The following is a 23,261-nucleotide window of genomic DNA, read 5'->3' as shown; positions in this document are numbered from 1 at the left end:
CTACATTTCTATTTCTTCAACTTTTCCAACTTTTCAAGTCAATTTAAATAAATATTTAATCTTCAGAATTACTAAACGAGATTACACACCACGTAACAGTACCTAAACTATAATTAAACTTAAAAAAGTGTGATTGAATACTTCTTTATTGTGAAATTCATCTACTAATGTAAATAATTACCTTCGGTCCCTGCGGTCCGCTTGGTCCCGGTGGTCCGGCGGGTCCAACCGGACCGAGGGGGCCCGGCGCGCCGGGGGCCCCGGCAGGCCCCGAGGGCCCCGCGCGCCCGTCGTGTCCCGGCAGGCCCTCGGGGCCCGCCCCACCTGGTGGTCCTGGTGGTCCCGGCTCCCCGGGTTCTCCCTGTAACATGGCAGCCGAAAATGTTAACACTAATATGTTGAAAGCAAATAAGTCAAAAAAAATATATAAAAAGTCATTCTAAGTTTATCATTTTGTCAATATGGTGGTAGGTGATATCAAATATTTTATTTTTATCTTGACAGATTCAACATCAAGCAATGCAATCAAATTTGTTAGTTTATAATTTAATCATACTATGTAAAGAAGTAGGTACTTGAATAATAATATCAAATGAAAAAATATTTCAATTAGTGAGATAAGAGTTTTGAAGGCACTGGATAAGTAAGAAGTGTAGCTCGAAAAGCATGTAATAAATTGAAAGACAGTTCATGCATTTTAAGCAGGCAGACAACACAGAAAGCCAAGGCAAGAAATAAAGGGATCCCTGGCAACCAGGGTTGCCAACTTTTTTTTGGTGCAATATAGTATTTTCCAGAATAAGGCATCAAAAATATAGTACATTTCAAAAAAATATAGTACTTTTAGATAAAATACTAAACATGAGTGTAATATACGTTTAATCGGAAATATAGTATTTTAGCGTACTATATATTTTTCCAAAACTATATAGTACAGAGAGCCAAAATATAGTACAATACTATATAATATAGTACGGTTGGCAACCCTACTGGCAACATTTGACGATTCCGAGAAGCAGGGAATTTTGCAATATCGTCGTGATTTGCTTCTTGTAGATTACAGCTTTTATAAAGTTTGATGTTCACTGTTTAGTAATTAGAAGAACGTATCAAGTGTTAGTGACTAAGAAATATCGTGTCGCTCACCCTATTAATTTTATCCTCGTAAAGCCCAATGTGCATTACAATGTTCACTCTGTTTCTAATTTGAACCTTTCAAAAACTACATAAGGTAGCATTTCTTTTGTTTCATTGTTTTCTAAAACAAACGAAAGTCACCCTAATCTCCTATAAAACAAGGTTCAAATTAAAAATAGGGAAACTTTGTATGGTAGGCCTTACGAGGTTATGGGAAGTTTCCTAATAAGATTGAGAAGCGTGGGCGCACTGACCTTGAGCTGTATGATGGTGTTGGCGGAGACGTTGTGCCCGGCCGCTTGCAGCCCCTACGACGCAAGCGCATCAGTACACACAAAGCACAAACACTAGCTAACTACACAATATTAAAGTCTAGAAACCTATATTCATGAATCGTTGTTTAAAAGGGAAACTGGAATGCAATCATCTCCATATTTATGCCTCTAATAAACAGCGAGCGTCGAAGTATGGGCTGAAAGCCAGAATGGCTTCGTTTACGAATAAATTGCATTACTAGTACTACTACTAACGCCTGCTCATCTTCTAGGCTTTATTATTCTAAGCACGCACTTTTTCGACATGCGACCTACGCACTACAAGTTTGACATTAGGTACTGGCAATCATGTTTTAAAGTTTTTAAACCCTCGTATGTACCATCGCCCACACTGTCAACTGTACATGGCTTTTGTAATAAGGTCCACCGATGTACAGTTAGGAGTGTTGCCGTTTGTACAAAATGTTTATAAGAGTATTATTATTTCAAGAAAAAACTGATAAAATGTTAATAGTTTTGTATCATACTCGTAAAGCTATAATGCGTCTTTAAACACGGGCCGAATAAGTTAAGACGCTTTTGGGATACTCCAAATATCGTTTTCTTTTTAAGTTCTGCTGCAATATAGGACAATAACTAGTTTAATAGTTTTCTTTTACTAGAATTCAAACGCAATATTTGATGAGCAAATGATTAAGTAATTTAAAGTTTTGATAATTAATAAATTATATTTTTTGCCTACTTTGCATATACAATCGTGTTGCATACAGTTTACATCGAAATTCTAGTTAGATTATCTGCATTTGAGGTCATTAGACCGACATAGTCAAACTCTTAACAAAAAATCACACATGAAGCGCAACGTAAAACACAAACAACACCAATAACGGTCACCGCCAAAAACAAAACACAAGCGTCTACGGTGAACCGCTACTACGAGTAAGCTGGTACCTTAACAGCTATGATCTCCGCAGTGGTGTACGGACTGATCTTATAGTTGTCGACGGAGCGCTTCACGCCCTGCAAAGCGCGCAATGTCCAACGTTGTAATTTTATTTTGAAAATATAATTGTCGCCTTATTAAATAATCATTAGGCACCTAAGTATCAATTAAGTTCTTGAAGAATGTCATAAAGAAAAAACGTCAAAAGACGAATACATGAGACGGAACCTGCGGCGTTATTGTTTCAGGAAAAACATCTACATATGTACTGAAATACTACAACCTTTTCAAATATTTCACGGTAAAAAGATTTTAAGCAGAGGATCCATTTTCATCATGTCATTTCATCAAGTTTGCTGCTCTGTATGATGTAATAAAGTTACTTCTTAGGTATACTTCAACTAAAAGATATTAATACTCATAGTAATAGTAAGATGTCTTACCTTAATGGCAGAGAAGACGTCGAACCCAGGGCTGCCGTGCTCGCCCTTCTGCCCTTTGTCCCCGGGCCGCCCCTGAAAAAACACATGACAGGTTAAGTTTTTTTTATTCGTACTGTTCTGGAGCGGTGGTGGCCGACTGGATCTGACGTCCGACTGTCAAACCCTGAGGTCGCAAATTCAAGTTCTGGCTCGTACCTACCAATCAGTATTTCAGAACTTATGTACAGAATATCATTTGAAAATATTACATATAAAGATATGTGTCAATTCATTATATTTCTTTTCTGGTGTCTGGCAAACCAATTTTGTCAGTTTCTAAATAGAAAAAGACGCAAAATGTTCTATTTTCTATTGGTGAACTCTGAACCTTCCTGGGCCTACCTACATTTTTATAATTTGCTATTTTTTATACATACGAAAATGTCTTGACAGACTACAAATTTGAAAAAATTATAATAAAATCTCTTTCTCTATATATCTTATGCTTACTCATACTATTAATTCTGTCGTCTTTTTAGATGGAACGTTATTTAAAAGTTAAAAAAGGATGGCAGAAAACACTCACCGGGTCTCCTTTTGGCCCGTCCAACCCAATGGGACCCTGTAAACAAACACACACAATAATTACTACAGACGCCAACATATTTGTTTACATACAAAGCTGTTAATACCACTCCAGGGATTACTACAAAGACCCACACAATTAGATAGAATAAGTAGAAGAGGGATGAGAAGGTATAGACCTGGTATAGACATAGAGCATGCTGTGATTTAGGGCGTCGGTCTATTATAATACGCCAGTTTGATGGGAAGGTAACTACTTAGGGCCACCCCACATCTGGCGTCTTTCGAGCGTCGGCGTCTCGTCGGCGTCTACAACTCTATGGCCCAACGTCGACGCGACGTCGACGCAACTGCGCAGCGACGTCATTTTCCATAGCGCTGACCGACGCCGACGCTCGAAAGACGCCAGATGTGGGGTGGCCCTTATGTAGGGCAAACCTTGGCTTATCGGTGATACTTGGTAATTCGGTGATACTCAGTTATAATCTTACACAGTTCTCGCCAATCGGGTTGGCAGCGATTTAATTGCTTACATTTCAGCATTGTGAGCTCAGCGTAATTTAATAATGCATTATCACCGAATTACCAAGTATCACCGATAAGCCAAGGTTTGCCCTACATGATTTTAAGTGAACTTTATAGTTGTAGTACTACAAAATACATTTCTAGTTACAATCATTAATTACTACTTTCAATGTCGTTTGAATAAGGTTCACGAACAATTAGTTACCCGTGTTTATGACGGTCTTATCTATTTCAACCACGACGCTATTTTTAACCAAGTCTTTATTACTTTTTTAGACGATTGTTTCATGTCTTCGAATGCCGGCAAGGGAATATACTTGTGCAATGAGGACTACTTCTAATTTCTATCGGTCCAGACTGTATGTATTAAAGTAGTGTTGTATTCAGTTAGAATTACATATGTTACCGTAAAAAGGCTTTTAATGAGAACACGTTTTCCCCACTTAAACCTATTTCATCCCTTCAAGTGGCGCCACCGAAAACGCGAAAAGTAGTCAAGTGGCGGGGCCCCGGTGGGTGGTCAGCGCAGATTAAGAAAATTTTACAAAATCGTCGATTTAAGCTTTTCTATGTTTGAAAGTATATTAAATCACATATTGTTGGAATCAGCGTTATATAGGCTATTTGAATATAGCAATTAAATTATTATAATGTTTATACATTTGGCCAGACGTAATCAAACTCCGGAAGAATGACAGTTTTCCAGCTTCCTTGTTAAAAATGACTACCACCATAAAACTAATTGATTATTGGAGGTAATTGCTATTTAATTATCAAAGGAAGACTTTTATCTTTAAGATTAAATCAATAAAAAAGACCTAAGATACAATTTCTTTTACAAAACAACCTTTTAAAAAACCAGACTGACCTCGGACTAGGCGGTCGCTCCCGAATCAATGGTCCTCACCAACAAATTTTATACCAAGTGTTTTTGTGTTTCTTATGGTATGCTATCCTTCTCTAACTCGCTACCTAATTTTGGGCGCTAGAAGAGCGTAACTACACTTAAATGCGTTCAATTTCACCTCTAAATACGTCAACACCTCATTAACCACTCACTGGTGGATGACAGTTTACTGGTTTTCGCAAAGACCATTCACGGGTTGACCGCCACTTGAAGGGTTATCGAAGGAGTAGATAGTCTTATCTACACACTTATTGTTGATCCGTGTATTGTGTACAATGTCCATTGTATGGTGACTAAAGAAAAATAATACCTACTTTACATACTTTTGCTTAACATCATTTTACGAATCAAGAAAGTAAACCAGACAAGCAAAGTCACGACTCTGCAGTTTCCTTGTTAGGTGCAAATGCCGAAGGGTGCAAATCAACTCGTCTGTCAACATCAGAGGCCGGCTAGTTAGCGCCGCACGACGAGACTAGAATCACAATCCTCTCAATGACATGTTATCGTCAGGGCTTTTATATCGATCACTTACCGAGCGATCTCCTCTGACTAACCAGTATAAGTGTAACTTCGAGATCCGTGTCAATTAATATGCATTTTGGGAACACTATTATTGGTTCGTTCAAGGTGATGCACTATGGGGGCAGTAACAACTCTACCGGTCCAGCTGAAAGCACGGCGTCCTAGTCTAGAAAAGTCGATTTTAACATTCAATTTCCAATCACGATCTTTACGCCGGAATCTACCGATCTCTATTAACTGTTTTGAAAACGTACAGTTTCAAGTAGATACTGCGAATTGGAACTCTGATACAGGGTGTACCAAACGGGTAAAAAATTCCCATGTATCACCGAATGAGATGAGCGTTGGAAATAATTTATAAGTACGAGTATGTTTAAATATTATTACACAAAATACCTACTCCTTTTTCAAATACTGTAAACTGTATTAATACTGTAGACCATCTGCTATGGCAATTAAAATACAATAAAGACTAGGATAGACAAATACATGTTTTCAAACAAAACATTATAAATCAGTCCTGTAAATATTTTGCTAGTAAAAGCGGAAATAGCATAATCGTTAATTTTATATTTACACAGAACAGAGTTTCGCAAATTTCTGTCGTTTAATGCGTTACGGTTTTCCCGGCCGGCTGGTTGGTAAATTCCATGAAAATGATTGTGGGTATTTCGACAACGAACATGATGTGTGACGATTCGGTTGTCATGGGTTGCGGTTTAGGGTACCTAGGGACATCATTAACGCGTTTATTTGCGTCTATTTAATCCGCGGTGTAGACCTAGTGATGGGTAGTTCGAGGATTATTTCGAGACTAGTAAACATTTGTCAATGTTTGGGTGTTTATATAGCAAACACTCACAGAGAGCACGGATTTGGAAAAGGAACTATTCATGAACATCATAATTTTAATGAGTTTAGTGCAGTAAATTTTTTTTATTGTTTGATTTTGTATGTAATTAATTTCATTATTTACATAATGGCTTGAGATTACGAGAAATATATCTAGGAAAAAACGACTTTTGGAACCAACCTTCATAAACGAATGATGACGCTATTTCAATGTAAAATAAAAGGTGCAAACGTTTGATAGTAGGTTGAAAATGCTATTTTTTTTAATCGTACGGCATTATGAAAGTGAATAACCGGTTTTAATTATGGTATACAGTCGAGCATGGTCTAATAAAACATGGTCTTCTATTCCCAGAGTGACACGGGCCTACGTCACAATAACATTGCCACTTTATTTCAGCATAACATGTTACATGGGTACATTATACCTATGGTTAATAAGTTAAAATATTTCTTTATAATTTTATAATTTTCATTTATATGTATTTTATCTTAAATTTTACAATAACACGTCATTTTCAAGCGTCATTCGTTAGCAATATCTTCCGATTCACGAAAGAAATTTCAGACGTTCGGGTAATTCTGTTTACATTACTGGCAACACAGGATAGCGCTGTCACATTTGACAATTCGGATCTAGATAACTTCATGCCCTGACCGTCATCCTTGTCGAACGCGTGTTAATTGTTATTTCCTTCTCGCTCAGTGTCAGCAGTCGCAGTGTTTTCCAAACTTTTCACGTCGTAAGCTTGGTAATTAATGTGTAACTGTGAATTCGTTTTTCAAACGTTTCTCTTGTATAGATAAATAAAGTTTAATTTAATACATTAGATTTGTTTTATTTTACTATGTTTCTACATGAATAACTTAAAATTAATGCCGTTAAAATAATTTTCACCGTTGGTTTAATTCTCCCACATTTTAAAGTTTGAGAACCTGCAAACAGCATGATGACGTAGGCCCGTGTCAGTTAGGTCATACGCGAATCTCGGAATAGAGTACCAGGCGGAGTATATTATTATACCATGCAGTCGAGTTCATAAATATGTATACATTTCTTTACCTTAATCCATTGCAATAAGGTGAAAAAGTGTATAAATATTTATGAACTCGACTGTACATTATCGTCTAGATACTAAATTCCTAAAGATTCCCGAGAAAATGACATCAATAGCATGACCACATTCACAATGGCTCGGGGTAATTAATCCAAGCCCGCGCCTCGCTTCGACGCGCTTAGTTCCTCGCTGCAAAGGCTACTCACAAGTTCTTTGAACAAGGCATAACTGTTCCATTACAAGGAAAGTGGTTGGGACAAACTTTGCTAATGAGATTTCTGGGTTAACCTGATTGAGACCTTTTTTGTTTACTCTCTACTAATTATTTGTATAGCCTACTTATTTATTTCAGAAGAAAGCACTCCTTTATTACACTTTTTAAACAGTACACTAAGGCATACAAAATGCAAAACTTCCTTAACGTTAGTAAAATAAGTATGAAAAAGCGTAGGCACATCTGCACTACCAGGGTTGTAAAATGTAGAAAGGGTTTTAAGTGTTAGTAGTAGTAGATGCAAGGAGATGCTAGGGGCCACACCGGGGTCTGGGCTTACCATGAAGCCTCGTTCTCCCTTCTCGCCCTTGCTCCCCTGAAACGTCACACCGGTACAGACACCGCACATCGAAAGTGAAATAAGAAATAAGAATGTCGCCATGGGATGTGACAAGGCTCAGGTAATAGAATTCGTGCCTTGATGTGTTTCGCACATATAGTGTTAGAAATTCTGAAAACGATCTTAATATCTCTTAGAAGTTTAAAACCTGCCATATTTATAAAGGTTACCGAGATTCTAACATTCTATGTGCGGATTTCAAACAGGAAAAAATAAGTGTCTCGTCATCCTTGTAAAAAGAGAAACAATATGCAGGATTCAAGACGATAGACTCAAAAGTATGGTCAAGATTGCACAGATCAGATGGCACATATTTACAGAAATGATTTTAAAGAACAAAATAAAGTAAAACAAAATAAATACCGGGAATCCATTCTTCCCAGGTGCTCCCGTTAATCCCTGCAAATGTAAGAAAATAAACGTAAGCAAAAAAACATGAAAAAAATCATGGCTATGATTTAAATTATAAACTTCAAAAATCAGACGCCTGCTCTAAAGCGACGAGCAACATTTCGTTTTAGTGTAGTTGCTATTTGTTATTGACAGCAATAGCCGCAATTACATTTTTGTTACTTATTTAATTAAAAAATTATTGAACACTACGAAACTGCACAAATAACTGACTTCGTGTCTTAAGACATTATCTAATAGTAAACCAAACAAAACTAGTGGTTACGTCTAGTGTGTGACATGCATAAACAATTATTACGAGGGTAAGTATGAGAATCATGAGATACCACGTACCCATCGAAATTAAAGCATTTTTACCCATAAATACTAATGTTATAAATAACTGGAGTCGTAGGAGTACTGAGGGAAGTCAGAATATGTTGATTAAGTAACTTTTATGCCAGTCTTTTTTTTATTAACCGCACAACTGTGATGTAGGTAAGCTTTTGACGTCGCTGTTGAACGACATGTTTCTTTATCATCTGATTAAGTACTACAAAAGCGATTTAAGAAAGTCTAACTGAAAACGGTCGTAAGAGGACTAGACTTCATTTTAAAATATAACTTTACTGAAACCTATAGTAGGTACCCAAATCTGTTGCTGAACCCACAATGAAAATATGAAAATCTATAAAATTAAGGCACGAAAAAATTGTCAAAAGTTGACATTTGACAATTCAGATAAACTTATGGCGCGGCACATCGCCATCTGTTTTAGATGTCATACTCGAGGGAACGGTTTATTCTTAAACTTTTCATATTTAAAAAAAATAATGAGTACTTGGTATAAACGACAAAATACACAACATCCAATACCAATGCCTCGGGATCGTAGAAACATACTTACATTTTTGAAGTTTCGTTACCTACGTTCTTTATAAGTAAGTTTATTTAGTAAGTTCATTTGTTTATTGTGTGATCGGTTATGTTAAGTTTACCGATATATTTACTTACCGGCGGTCCTGCCTCGCCAGAGTCGCCCTTCTTGCCCTTCTTTCCTCGCTTGCCTGGAGGCCCCGGTGGACCTGAAAAATACAAACGCAGGTAATTAAAAAAAAAGTCCCAAACAATTAAATTAACTTAAACTACTTGACCAAGAACATACAGGAGTTGATCAACGAACATCATATTAATATACCGTAAACTTTTCCTTCTCATCTTGGAGAAATTGTCTTACTGTGGTTAGGCCGGTTTCGTTTTCCATCACCATTCATATCAATATTAAAAGTAATATTATAGATAAACAAACACCACTCTTAACATTGATAAATTACAATGATATACAAGAATAAGTGACTAAAGTAAGCTAACATTAGGTACTACTCCCAGTTGCGGGTCTTTAGCGTACCGAGCATTTCAGAAACGATTAATTTAATTGTTTTTAAAAACAAAACTTTTTCCTTTCACTTTAATGCTTCTATAACCCATTGTGATTTCACTCTGTAAATATGAATCACGAAGCAATAAGGAAGGCACCGGCTGTGACGTCACCGAACGTGCATGGCGTCACGTGGTTGTCGAACGTCCATGTGGAGTGCTCTCTCTCCGCCGGTTAATGGTCACTCGGTCAGGTGCCGCGGTCACCACGCTAGCGTGCTGGAATGGCTCTAATTTGAATCACGAATTTAGAACAACCCCTTTACCAGATTGCAAAATTTTGTGTAATCCTATTGCTAGTGGTCCATGTCAGAATAGCAAACTTTTAGGCACGTTAAACAAAAGCTTTTTTCGTTTTCTTCGTTTGAGTTCTTGACATAGGTAATAAAATAGGAAAACTATGCTGTGGTGGAGCAAAAACTTAAAAATACTAGTTACACAACAAACAGAAAGATAATAATATATACATACAGTACCTATAATATTATTATGAATATCAAATTTTTACCATCAGACAACCTTAGAAGAAGTAGATAACTACGTAGGTAACTTGTTCTTTGTTAGAGAAAAAAGTAAGAAGTATTATTAGGCAGATTCTACCGATCCAAAAGGACTTAACTTTCTTTATATTTCATGATATGGAACAAACTAATCTGACACTGTCTATAACATAATTTATATCCAAATGATATTATTATCTCCTGATAAGCGGACATCTGTCAGCAATAAGATTAAGCATTTTTGACCAAATAGCGATTAATAATCGCTTAAATTTAAATAATTCAGTTTAACCGAGCGCCGTCTACATACGCTTGTCGATGGCATACACTCAACTTAACGTCGGACTAATTAACATGCTGATTTGACGTTAGGTGAGCTTTTACGTTTGCGTTGTGAGTGGGTAAGTGGATCGTTCGACAGATGACATGTCGGCCGTTTGACCGCATTTATGTTTCGGAAAGGGTTGGCAAAGTGGACGCTTTTCTGCATTTAACGATTTGATAATGACTAGTATAAAATTATGGCTTAGCTACTTCGAGTACCTACTTATACCTACATTTGGCAAATATTTGATAATTTTACATTATACAACAGAAATTCGGTCAGAAATATGTGAGAAGTGTACACGTAAAAGCAAGTTTTGTATGAATGTGCACGCCAGAACTTAGTCTATTTGCCTGCCGTACTGCAAGAATTTTGTGTCTAATTAAAGTCTTAAAATTACAACAAATTACAGTCATATAAGTACAAGTTACAATCATTATTTAAATAAATACAAATTATTTAACAAATGACTAACTTCTTACGGCCGAGATTCAAAATCGAAGTCCGAAAATTGCCCAAAGATTTTCTTTTGACGGAGTACATGCCAACGGCGTGCCCGGTCGAGCAATTGGTGCGGGCGAAGGCGGGTCGTGCGGGGGTGGGGAGGTGTCCACTAAATTTGATTTGATTTGCGGACAAATTGAGTGTCGCGGAGCGGGACGCGGGGTGCTAGAGGAGAACATCGAGCCTTCAGCCCTACCACGGGGCTGAATTTCAGCGTTCGGGTTTACTTCTACAAGGTAGTTTTCGTTTTCGAATTTGTGTTCAAAATAAGAACATGATACTGGGTTCAAATGTTCCAAGAAAAAATATGTATTGTATGTATTTTGCAACAAGATTGATGACCGAGTGTTGAGTGTGCAGAACATTTCCGCTTGTGCCGACCAATATGTTGACAGTCACTGACAAGCTTAAGCCGACCACTGACTAACAGTCCGCCGGACGATATCGGCCGGTCAGATATTCGGAACTGTCAAATTTTTGTTCTAACTGACAGGCCAATATCGTCCGACGGCCTGATAGTCAGTGGTCGGCTTTAGCGCTATGATCGGGCCATAGCTTTAAGATTTAACGACAAGATATTCAATTAATTAAAAATTCACAGATTTCGTGCCTCACACGACTATCGAGCCCATTGGAAATGAATCTACGGAATTCGAAAAAATATTGTCGCTGGGCAACGAGAAAGTCTGGATAAGGAAAAAGTTACAAAATAAAACTACAACGTTGAATGATAATTATTTTATTCTTAGACTAACACAAGTATCCTGGACATAACGCATGTGAACAAACAAATTGCAAAATTTCCACACGCGTATCCAAGTTTGAATAATTGTCGCCGTGGCGCATAAGTATAGGTACATATTTCATTTTTCGATTAATAAGCAGGATATATTAATGTTCAAAGTACAAGAAAATTATTACACGGCAAATCCGTAGTCAACTCGAGAAGTGGTGATCGGCAGCGGCCCATTTGCTGCAAGCTATGAAATTTTCTTGACAGCAGTTTGACGCGACGAGAGATGACCATAACAGCGTTTGTCTATGTTGCACCAAACCTGAGTTCCTACCTAATAGGTACTACCAGGGTTCAGCATCAGCTATCTTGGGTAATGCTCTACCATGTGCTCATCATGACGAATCGGGTGTCCAAAACAGCGTGTGCCTATGTTGCACCAAACCTGAGTTCCGCTAGGTACAACCAGGGTTCAGCATCAGCTCTGTCTTGGGTACTACTGTCCTAAGTGCTCATCAAGACGAGTCGGATGAACAAAACAGCGTGTGCCTATGTTGCAACAAACCTGAGTTCCTTTAGGTACAGCCAGGGTTCAGCATCAGCTCTATCTTGGGTACTACTCTCCTAAGTGCTCATCGAGACGAGTCCGATGACCAAAACAGCGTGTGCTTATGTTGTATTAAACCCGAGCTCCACTAGGCACTGCCAGGGTTCAGCATCAGCTATCTGGTAGCAGCCGCCAGCAACATGCTGAGGTGAGACCATTTCGTGGCACTTTTTCTATTTTATGTTTCTCCCTCTCCCTCTCCCTCTCCCTCTCCCTCTCCCTCTCCCTCTCCCTCTCCCTCTCCCTCTCCCTCTCCCTCTCCCTCTCCCTCTCCCTCTCCCTCTCCCTCTCCCTCTCCCTCTCCCTCTCCCTCTCCCTCTCCCTCTCCTCTCCCTCTCCTCTCCCTCTCCCTCTCCCTCTCCCTCTCCCTCTCCCTCTCCCTCTCCCTCTCCCTCTCCCTCTCCCTCTCCCTCTCCTCTCCCTCTCCCTCTCCCTCTCCCTCTCCCTCTCCTCTCCCTCTCCCTCTCCCTCTCCCTCTCCCTCTCCCTCTCCCTCTCCCTCTCCCTCTCCCTCTCCCTCTCCCTCTCCCTCTCCCTCTCCCTCTCCCTCTCCCTCTCCCTCTCCCTCTCCCTCTCCCTCTCCCTCTCCCTCTCCCTCTCCCTCTCCCTCTCCCTCTCCCCTCTCCCTCTCCCTCTCCCTCTCCCTCTCCCTCTCCCTCTCCCTCTCCCTCTCCCTCTCCCCTCTCCCTCTCCCTCTCCCTCTCCCTCTCCCTCTCCCTCTCCCTCTCCCTCTCCCTCTCCCTCTCCCTCTCACTCTCCCTCTCCCTCTCCCTCTCCCTCTCCCTCTCCCTCTCCCTCTCCCTCTCCCTCTCCCTCTCCCTCTCCCTCTCCCTCTACCTCTGCCTCTATCTATATTTCTATTTCCACCACCACAAGAATGCATAGATTGTCGAATAGTGCGTTATCTACGCCCGTCTCAAACAGGATAGATAGATTTAGACCAAGAAAAATCTGCAGCGATTTTGAAAGCCCACGCAGTGCAAGTGTTATTCTGCCGTCATAATCCCGATAATTCACAACAAACACCGATAACGAACTCTGCGAAACATGAAGTCATAAATGTCCTGTGAAAAATGTCGTTCTGACTTTTTGACTATTTTAAGGTTAGGCTACAGGGCAAACCCTTAACCCGATCGTCTTTGTTTTAGGCTCAAATTGTAGCTGACTAAATTGTCCGGAGCCGTTTTTCTCAAATTTTTGATATCATTCTTCGTTTCCAAATTATCGAGCACCAAAATCAAAAATTCGGAAAAAATTGAATTTTATTTTCACTATTTCGACCATAACTTTTTTGTTTTTTACTTTCTCGAATAATTATTTTTGCACCTTACAGCTCTCGTGATTATGCGTCTTTTGAGCCTATTTTTTAATATCATATCTTCACAACTTTCCGAGATATAAGGGGATCGCACTTTTTCGTGAAATCGGACCGTATACTGGAGCGAACGAAAAGACATTTCCAATGTCAAAAAACATAAGTTAACGTAGGTACTTATACATATAATATCTGTGACTACGCTGCTTGCTCCAATGTATCAAATTGTTCCTGGGCACAATTAAAAGATATACCTTACAACATAATAAGGAAGGGGTCCCTGCGAGTTTCAGCGGTAAGGCCCGGAAACCGTTTTTCCGGATGATCGAGAGCTGGCGAGACGGAATAACAACATGTTTTTATGTGCCCGTGCCAGTGGATACCTACTCCGCTCCGAACCGCAATGCCGCGCGCCAGAGCAGTGGCATCGTAAAGGGCCACTTCATACTGGTTGATTTTAATCCAATGGTCAGTTACGAATATAATTTAGTGAAAGGAATATAATCTACAGAGATGTTAGTGTTTAAAGGGCGTTTTGGATTCAAACAAGAAAAAGTTACCTATTGCGTGAGGAAAAGTGAAGATCTCCGTTACTGCTTGGGCATAAATGCTATCGCATGTCCGGCAGTTCTCCTCTAAGTTCGCATTTTGTCAACGCATTTTTGTGATGTGAGCAGGTTCTATGGCGGATATTGGCACAAAGGACTCAAGAGCCATTAGGTGTATGACGCTTAAGACGATTTTGAGTTCGCTGTAATAATGACGCAGCAGATAATGTATTGTTTATTTTTACCGAAACTGCGGGTTACTTGGATCAAAAACAATCAGACTTTTTGCAAACGCGTCTGTCATTTCTATGATTATTGATATATCAGAACGAGATCAAGTTTTTAAGCTTATCCTGAGGTCTACAGATCACAGTGCTACTAGTTTACTTACAACACACTACAATTATTTTAGTTAACTAATACGCCCAACGTGAGATATTAAGCCTTGCGAAATGGTAAAAGATATTATCCTTCTACTAATCCGATTTCTTAATTTGGAGGTATAAGCATTTTTTTAAGGGACCTTTCTCATGTGGGCCCCCTCCAATTTATCAGAGTTGAGCATTGTGTATGTGAGCCTTAGTTCTTACCGCCTGACCGTCGTCACAGGGGTGTGCGGGGTGCGACGGCCGACATGATTTTCCCGTGGCCGAGTGACGGTGACATGTGACTGCCGACTATAACAAACTGTAATAGTATGATCACGTTAAATACTAACTTATCTTCCCGACCTGAGAGGAAATTGACTATGAAGTCAAAATAACTTTTGGCTAAACGAAAACAGAATTTCAGGTCCTACTGTTGTGCTTCAAGATAATAATTTACGTGTCTACTAAGATTAATAAATGCATCATGTTGCAGATGCAAGTGTTCATAATTATAGCTTTTTGTAGAAGAATCTACGATATATGAGTGAGTGAACTTCATGAGTTTTTAGATTAGAGTGCAGGGAATTACACCTGTGCACGAAATTACGATCGGAACAGTTTTAACTTAGCTTTAAAGCCTGTCGTATCCCACCCTTGGACAAAGGGTCGTGTTTTAATTTATTGCCACTCGGGACGTTCCTACTTTCCGCACTTGAATCGTAAATAACTATTCTTATTGACAGCTTTTCCTGAACTGCGTGAATCAGTTAACGTCCATAAATGCGTTTATCCACAGCCACTCTATTCAAACAGTTCTTTTTAACATTTATTGTGCAACTGTAGTCTTGTGAATATATATGTAAATAGGTACCGTGTGCTATGGTCGCTTTTCAAGCAGTTTGCACAACCAGTTTGCATTGGACTTGCGGCTTTATTTTAGTTTTGGTTTTATTTGGCGTATTCTCTTGGTCTATATTAAGACGATACGACGCGTTGTTATGAATTCGAAACAGCAGTTAAATAAAGAAGGCGAACAAAATTTACGGAAGTAAAAAGCATTTTTAAGCTCTGATATTCCTAATATAAAACAAGGAAGGTTAAAATAAACATTCCTTGTTTATTTCAACATTTATTTGAAATTCTAATGTCAAGAATAAAATTTGCATTTAGATAAAAACTTTGAGAAAGCTCGAACACTTTTAAAACATTATTCTACGATGAAATCGGTCCATGCAAGGGTACGTTACGCGGTTGTGTTCCCAGCTGTTTGCGCCCGCGCGCCGCTCTCTGCCCGTAATGAAATCTAAACAAACACCCCCTGGGCCCTACCCCTAGAGCGGGGAGCTACAATAACACTCGACAAATAATATCCTTTACCGAGCATAATCGCGATAATAAAGAGGCTAGCGGGGTCGTCGCCCGCTACGCGCTGTAAACCACGTTGCTACGCCTCTACGGCGTAGCCGGCGTGTCACCGGCTTTCCATTCTTGTTTCTGCCTTATATTATTGAATTTTCTAGTATTCGCGGAATGCGATGCATGTAAAGGACGCAATAGACTGTGAAAATTCAGTGAACGTGAAGAATGTTGAAGAGATAAAGCCAGAAAAATATTTTATACGGTAAATCACAAATGATCAAAATTGATATACAAAAGAAATAGACTTGTCTAATATTTAACACATTTCCGTGTTAAATATCTATTGGCCCAAAAATATATGAAGATGAAATTTTGCGTCTTAAGAGCTAACGGGAGTGGTCATTTCTCCATACAAACGTACTCCTCGTTTTCCTCCGTGGTTTTTGAAGCTAGAGCAATGATTTTTTAAACACAGATTAATATTGTCAATATCTGTGTCGGACCGTTTTGCTTTTTTTAATATTTTTGTTTTTTAAGACGCTAGAGCCCTTCAAAAATGGCCAAAATGGCCTAATTGACTATGCCGCAATGAGAGGCGTGGCATTCAAAACTGATATCAATTAGCCAAAAAAGCAAAACGGTCCGACACAGATAATTTCATAATCATTTAGATTTCCAAATTTGGTTACGATTGGTTAAGTTTTGGAGGAGGAAACAGAGGAGTACGAAACCTCGATTTTTGAGATTTTTACGCAGGATTTTTCGCCTTGTCCTTATCGCACTACTTTTAGGTGCCGCTCCCGTTAGCGAGACGGGTATATTTACCTAAAATATTTAAAACTCAGCTCCTGTTTCGTCGTAATAATAGAGGCTATATTCAGATATCTGGTGAACACCTTATGAACACGATGGTCGCACCGATAAGTGATGGTATTTTTTCTATTCGCTAACACTCCATCGAATTCGACAAATCGCTGAGTAACGTATGTTACGTTTAATGGCCTCAGTGTCATTATACCTTGAATGACGCAAATCCCACAAATTATTTGTTAATAAGTTCTCTTCTGGCATATAAAAATATCGGCATGTATATATATCGCAATGAATTCGGATCAACATAACTCTTCGAAAACACACAGATGCAACGCAAATTGCTGCCGCTCGCGGCCCCGGCCTTTATGGGGACCAGGGACGCTTTATGATGGTTTAATTTAGTTTAAAGTACGGACAGACAACGGCTTTACGATTCCTGTCGCATTTTGCTGGCTACATACATGTAGATTGTAGATAGGTACGCTTTGTTAACCGTAGCGCGTGGAGAGAGATTGGTGTTATCTCGTAGCATCAGCTAAAATTTGAACATATCATACACATATCATATCATACATACATATAATCACTATATTTTCACAATTAAAACAATTACAAATGTCAAAAAAAAATTAAGATGTCCTAAAATACAAAAAAATATAAATTTTAAATAGGTACCTACAGGAAATACAATTTACAGAATTAGAAAATAATTATAAATTCTCTACAAGTTTGATAATATTTATACATACTTGGTGTCTAAACATAGTTTTAAAAGAATAAACCCATAAGATGAATTTTGGAATGGAATCTAAGACCTTAACTTATAGAGATTGCAAAATTATTTCACCCCTAATTTATGACTCCTTTTCAATAAGCATACATACATCATCACTACACCTTATAAAACAAACTCTCCCGCCGCGTCTGTCTGTTTGTGCGTTTGTTCGCGATAAATTCAAAAACTACTGAACGGATTTTCATGCAGTTTTCACCCATCAATAGAGTGATTCTTGAGGAAGGTTTAGGTGTAATTTCTTAACCCGTGCGAAGCCGGAGCGGGTCGCTAGTGTATACTAAGCCTGAACCTTTTGACATATACTACTTCATTGGCATTACATTGATTAAAAGCAGTAAGTAGGCACCTACATCGCGGTAGTCTAGTAGGTATCTACCCCAGTGGTTTTGCAGTATTGCCTGTGAGTGACCCCACACAATATACGTAGGTATGTATAACTACGTGACCAAATTCACTGACGCGTCAGGAATGTCCCGACACGCGGCAAGCATGTGTTGCCATGGAATGTTAACATGTACGTACGCATTGTACAAGTTAGTTAGTCCATGATTTATGTTGAGAAAGGCTAACAATGTTACTCTTTATAATGACTAATTCAAAATGCTTGGCAATCAATAAACATTTACTTTTAAAACTTACCAAAAATACAGAAGATAAATGTAGTTTGCGTAAAATAAATGTTAGTGGACGCAAATTGATTTATTTTATTGCCAAATTTAATGGCATGCTGGTAACCCCAGGCACGGTAATTGCCGGGCGTATATCTTTTAATTGAAAATAAACCAAAACAGTGTTTTTAAATAAAGCAAAGACGTTTTTACAACGTGTTGAGTGACAAATGCTTACATCCTGTGTTATCTTTGGGGAAAAATGAGTAACAATTGTGCAGAATAAACAAAACCGGTTGGATTGTGCACGACTGCAATGTTAACAATTTCATTAACAAGTGCGTATTATCCTGATGTGTAATAGTTTTGAGGATTACTTACGGTGTGTTTGTGCCTAAAATACCTTTAATATATCGTGAAACTGCGAGTTATTTGTTCCTAAATCACCGTTAAATATACAAATCACTGAACACTGCATTCATTGGCGTACTTGAAAGGTAAATAAATGACAAGTGACCAATCAGCTGATATCTGTCATCGTTGACATCTGTGTTATTGTTGCCATATCAAACACGCACTCAGAAGCTCCAATTAATAATTTATTTAAGCGCCATCTAGTAAGGACAGGCTGAACTAACAGTAACAACTGTCGCCAATAAAATAGCAAATTAGAAGATCCAAACCATGTCGTATAAAGCAAACCAGAAAGCTACAACTAGCGCACGTAAGATGGCAGGACTGGTTCAAGTTGAATGCTTTAAATGTAAATCTTATGTTGATGAGAAAAGCACTTTATCATGCTCAGAATGTAAAAAAATATTTGAATTCGACTGCGCTGGCTTCTCTGAAAAGCTATATTATCTAATGAAGGAAGATTCAAAAAAAAAGTGGAAGTGTAAAGAATGTTGTGCAAAAAAAGCTGGCAGGACAACTACTATCACACTTAGAAACTCGAACAAAAACCTACCCAAGAAAAACGTCGCACCTGGAGCTTTTCTGACGTCACCTTCGAATCCTCCGAACACTTCCTCGAACTCACCCCTAGATATAAATCTGCCCTCACAGAATAACAGCCGTAACGAGGAAGTTACACTACCGTCTTCGCCCCTGGAGTCAAATCTGAACAATAAGGACGGTGGCAACGAGGAACTGCATTTGCTACCACACGATATTTCGCATAACTCACAGACTTCCGATTCCCATATGCCTATTGGAAACGACTCCTCATCAGATGACTCTATTTCGATATCCGAGAAAACATCTAAGAGTGTTGACGGAATTACACCGGGAAATAACCAATTACCACAGCATGAGCTACAAGAAAAAATATCTGAACTCGAAATTGCACTAATTAGTACCCAAAACGAATTAGACAATAAAATAATAGAAAATAACGACCTTCACAAAAAAATACACAAATTGACAATGGAAACAGAGGTACTCCAGTCTTTATGCCAATCTTCACCTATTCAAGGGAAAAGCAGTTGCAGTGCAAAAAAAAAAAAGCGACTCTCTCTATTACCTGCTTCATCAACGCCGTCTTCGTCAACTGGTTCTCAAAGTGTAGACGTATCTACAGATGCTATCAATAATAACTTATTAAATATACATTTAAAAATATTTGACCTGGAAAAATTGGTCAAAAGCATTGGAAATGAAATCACTAGCCTAGCGAAGCAATTAGAAGGTCTAACACAGAAATTGCAGAAACCAGATACAAAATTGACTACTTTCCGCAGGCATCCTACGTTAAAAACAGCTCCCAGTACGAATACACCTGTTACGGAATCTCAAATGCCGACACCTCCGGAAAAGTCCGTGAATCACACTACAGGACCAACAATATACATGTACGGCACCCAGCAGTGCGTGGGCTTGGCTGCAGCACTAGCGCGCACAAGAGAAACAAGTAACTACGTCAATTACAACACAATCGGGCTTATAAAACCGTATGCTTGTAGCGCGGAACTATTAAAAAATTGCTTAACTACCCCGCTGCAACCACAAGACAAACTCGTGATATGTATGGGTGAAAATGATTATGACATAGAGTCCATTTTTTCAAACCTACGAATTATAATTAATCAATTTATAAGCAGTACTATTATAATATTAAGTTTAAAAAATAATTATTATGTTAATACCTATTACATGAATAACGAAATCCAAAAATTATGTAGTAAATATGAAAATTGTCACTATATTAATTGCATGCGAAAAAATATTGTTGGAATGTGTAATTTAATTAATCATGCTATAGATTGTGTAGACTATAATAGTAAATATTTAAACTTTCGTGAGATCAAAAAAATGATGACGCGCATACAAACAAATTCTGACTCGAAAAAAAATCTCACTATGCAAGTAAAAGGTACTATCCCGTATTTTTTTGCACGCATGAGGTCCAAACTCAACAACGACCGCGACAAAAAAATACTGCCTGTATTGCAAAGCCCTGCAGAGACAAATGAGTCAAAAAAAGGCACCATTCTAGATTATTTCCCAGTTGTCAAAAAAATGCAACGAAAGGAAATAAATGATCATTCCTTTCGTGCGCAATAGCTTTAAGGTTTTACATCAGAATATTGCGGGAGCATTGTGCAAATTAGATACACTTAACTTAATAATTAATGAATTTAGCACTAACAGTACACCTTTGGATGTGATCTGTTTATCTGAACATTTTGTGATATCAGGCAATGAAAAAAATTTAGTATTAGAAGGTTACACATTAGCGGCCATTTACTCGCGTAAAAAAATTAATAGAGGTGGTACATGTATACTGTTACGGGACCAATATGACTTTGAAACATTAACATGGCTGAAGGATTTATGTGTTGAAAAGATATTTGAATGTTGCGGAGTGGATATACCATCAATTAACGTCACTATTTTATGTATATATAGGATACCAGGCGCTGATATAGATGTATTCTTCATGAAATTAGAACAATTACTTACTAAAATCTCGTTAAAGCGCAATAGAAAGATTGTCATATGTGGCGACTTTAATATCGATAGATTAAGAGATGACCTTGAAATAGGAAAAGAATTTGAAAGACTATTGAACTGTTTCAACTTTAAACTACAAATAAATGAACCTACAAGAATAACGGCGCGGTCTAAAACATGCATTGACAATATTGCCATAAATTTCCTAAATAATAATAATAAGGCTGTTGTCCATCATTTACAAATTTCCGATCACTCTGCGCAAGTCATAGATATTTCGATAAAACCTATTGTTAATCACAAATACTGGTATGTCTGGAAACGTAATATGTCAACTGAAAACAGGAAAAAATTCCATGACTGCTTAAAAAGTTTAACCTTTAGTGAGGTCTATGAATGTGAAAACATTAACAGTTCATTTAGGGCTTACCACGAATTAGTCACTCTGTTTTTCGGTCTCTGTTTTCCTTTGAGTAAAGTAAAGATAAAAGCTACAGTATCGAAATCATGGGTCACACGTGGTATCAGAGCAGCGTCTAAAACGAAACGTAAGCTACATCAACTATACACAATAAAACCTACTACACAAAATAAAATCAAGTACAAAAACTACTCTAAATGTTTAAAAAGAATAATACGTTACAGCCAGAAAAAAACAAATGAACAACATATTACACATGCTGATAGGATAGCCAAAGCCACCTGGGGTCTTATTAACCAATCTTTTGGTATCAAGCAGCCAAAGAATATACTAAGTAAAATGAAGTTTAAAGATAAGCACACTGAAGATCCAATGCTAATGGCTAATATGTTTAACGAACAATTTATACAAGTAGTGGAAAATAACAATAACTATGTGCCTAAATTTGATACCAAACTAAATGTTGAAAACTCAATATTTCTGAAACCTACCGATGTGAACGAAATAAGCAAAATAATTAAAGCACTAAAGAACACAGGTTCAACAGGGTATGACGAATTGCCAACACGTCTTCTTAAAGAAAACTGCACTGCCCTGGCACCACCCTTAAATTTTATTATAAATCAGTCGATAGATCAAGGTATATTTCCGGAGCAGTTAAAAATTACAATTACCAAACCTGTTTTCAAAAAGGGCGATCGTCTGGATTCTGATAATTATAGGCCAATAGCATTGATACCAATCTTGGCTAAAGTCTTTGAAAAGGTTTTATATAATAGAACAATTTCTTTTTTCAATAAATATGACATATTATCAAAGAATCAATTTGGCTTTAGCAAAAGTAAATCGACTGTTATGGCAATTTATGAGGTATTAAAAATCATCATGGCCTGTAGAGATAAAAATATTCCAGTGATGACAGTTTTTATGGACATGTCAAAAGCTTTTGACAGGGTATCACATGAGATCCTACTGTCTAAGTTATACAGATTAGGAATAAGAGGTAATGCACATAAATGGTACAAATCTTATTTGCTAAACCGACTGCAGTGCACTGAAATAACTAACTTCTGCCATAAAACAAAAACAGTAGTGACATATAGATCAAATTTCAGTAATGTTAGATATGGAGTACCACAGGGAAGCATCTTAGGACCTCTTCTTTTCTTAGTCTATATTAATGATTTGCCTGATGTTACAAAGCATAAAATTGTACTCTTTGCTGATGACTGTTCTCTGGTTGTAAGAGGCGATGACCCTATGTCCTATGAGTCTGAAGCAAATCTAGCATTCAACAATATAATTACATGGTTGGAAAACAACAACCTTAAAATTAATGTTACAAAAACAAAATTTATAGAGTTTTATGCCCCCCAAGGTAAACCTAAATGCGTCCGACTACTGTGCAATGAAAACTGTAATCAACAGATCGAACAAGTCTCCTCTATTCGTTTCTTAGGAATTACTGTAGATTGTCATAATGATTGGAAACAGCACACTGAAAATCTTATTGATAAGTTGAGCCGATTTGTTTTTGCACTTAAGCGACTCAGATACATCACATCCCAAAAAACCGCCCTTCTGGCTTATCATGGATACGTAATGTCTAATCTTAGGTATGGCCTAATACTATGGGGTAACAGTACAAACGTTTCAAAAGTATTTCTACTTCAAAAAAAATGCCTGCGCGCAATTTACGGGGCCCAACAAACTGACTCGTGTCGACCAATTTTTAAAAAATTT

At 38.0% G+C, this 23,261-nt stretch overlaps 1 protein-coding gene across 1 annotated transcript in view; it reads right to left on the bottom strand.

Annotated features, from left to right (window-relative positions):
- Positions 1–23,261, bottom strand: part of LOC134801184 (collagen alpha chain CG42342) — a 283,499-nt gene that overhangs the window by 22,919 nt on the left and 237,319 nt on the right. The window contains exons 2-7 of the mRNA XM_063773734.1: positions 9,248–9,318; positions 8,207–8,242; positions 3,364–3,399; positions 2,799–2,870; positions 2,364–2,432; positions 182–361 (exon numbers count right to left, since the gene is read on the bottom strand). Coding sequence (XP_063629804.1) covers positions 182–361; positions 2,364–2,432; positions 2,799–2,870; positions 3,364–3,399; positions 8,207–8,242; positions 9,248–9,318 — 464 coding nt within the window. The remainder of the gene's footprint in view (positions 1–181; positions 362–2,363; positions 2,433–2,798; positions 2,871–3,363; positions 3,400–8,206; positions 8,243–9,247; positions 9,319–23,261) is intronic.

This window comes from Cydia splendana, chromosome 2, assembly GCF_910591565.1.
Source record: "Cydia splendana chromosome 2, ilCydSple1.2, whole genome shotgun sequence".
Taxonomy (NCBI): Eukaryota; Metazoa; Arthropoda; class Insecta; order Lepidoptera; family Tortricidae; genus Cydia; species Cydia splendana.
This window is presented reverse-complemented; position numbering and strand designations above follow the sequence as displayed.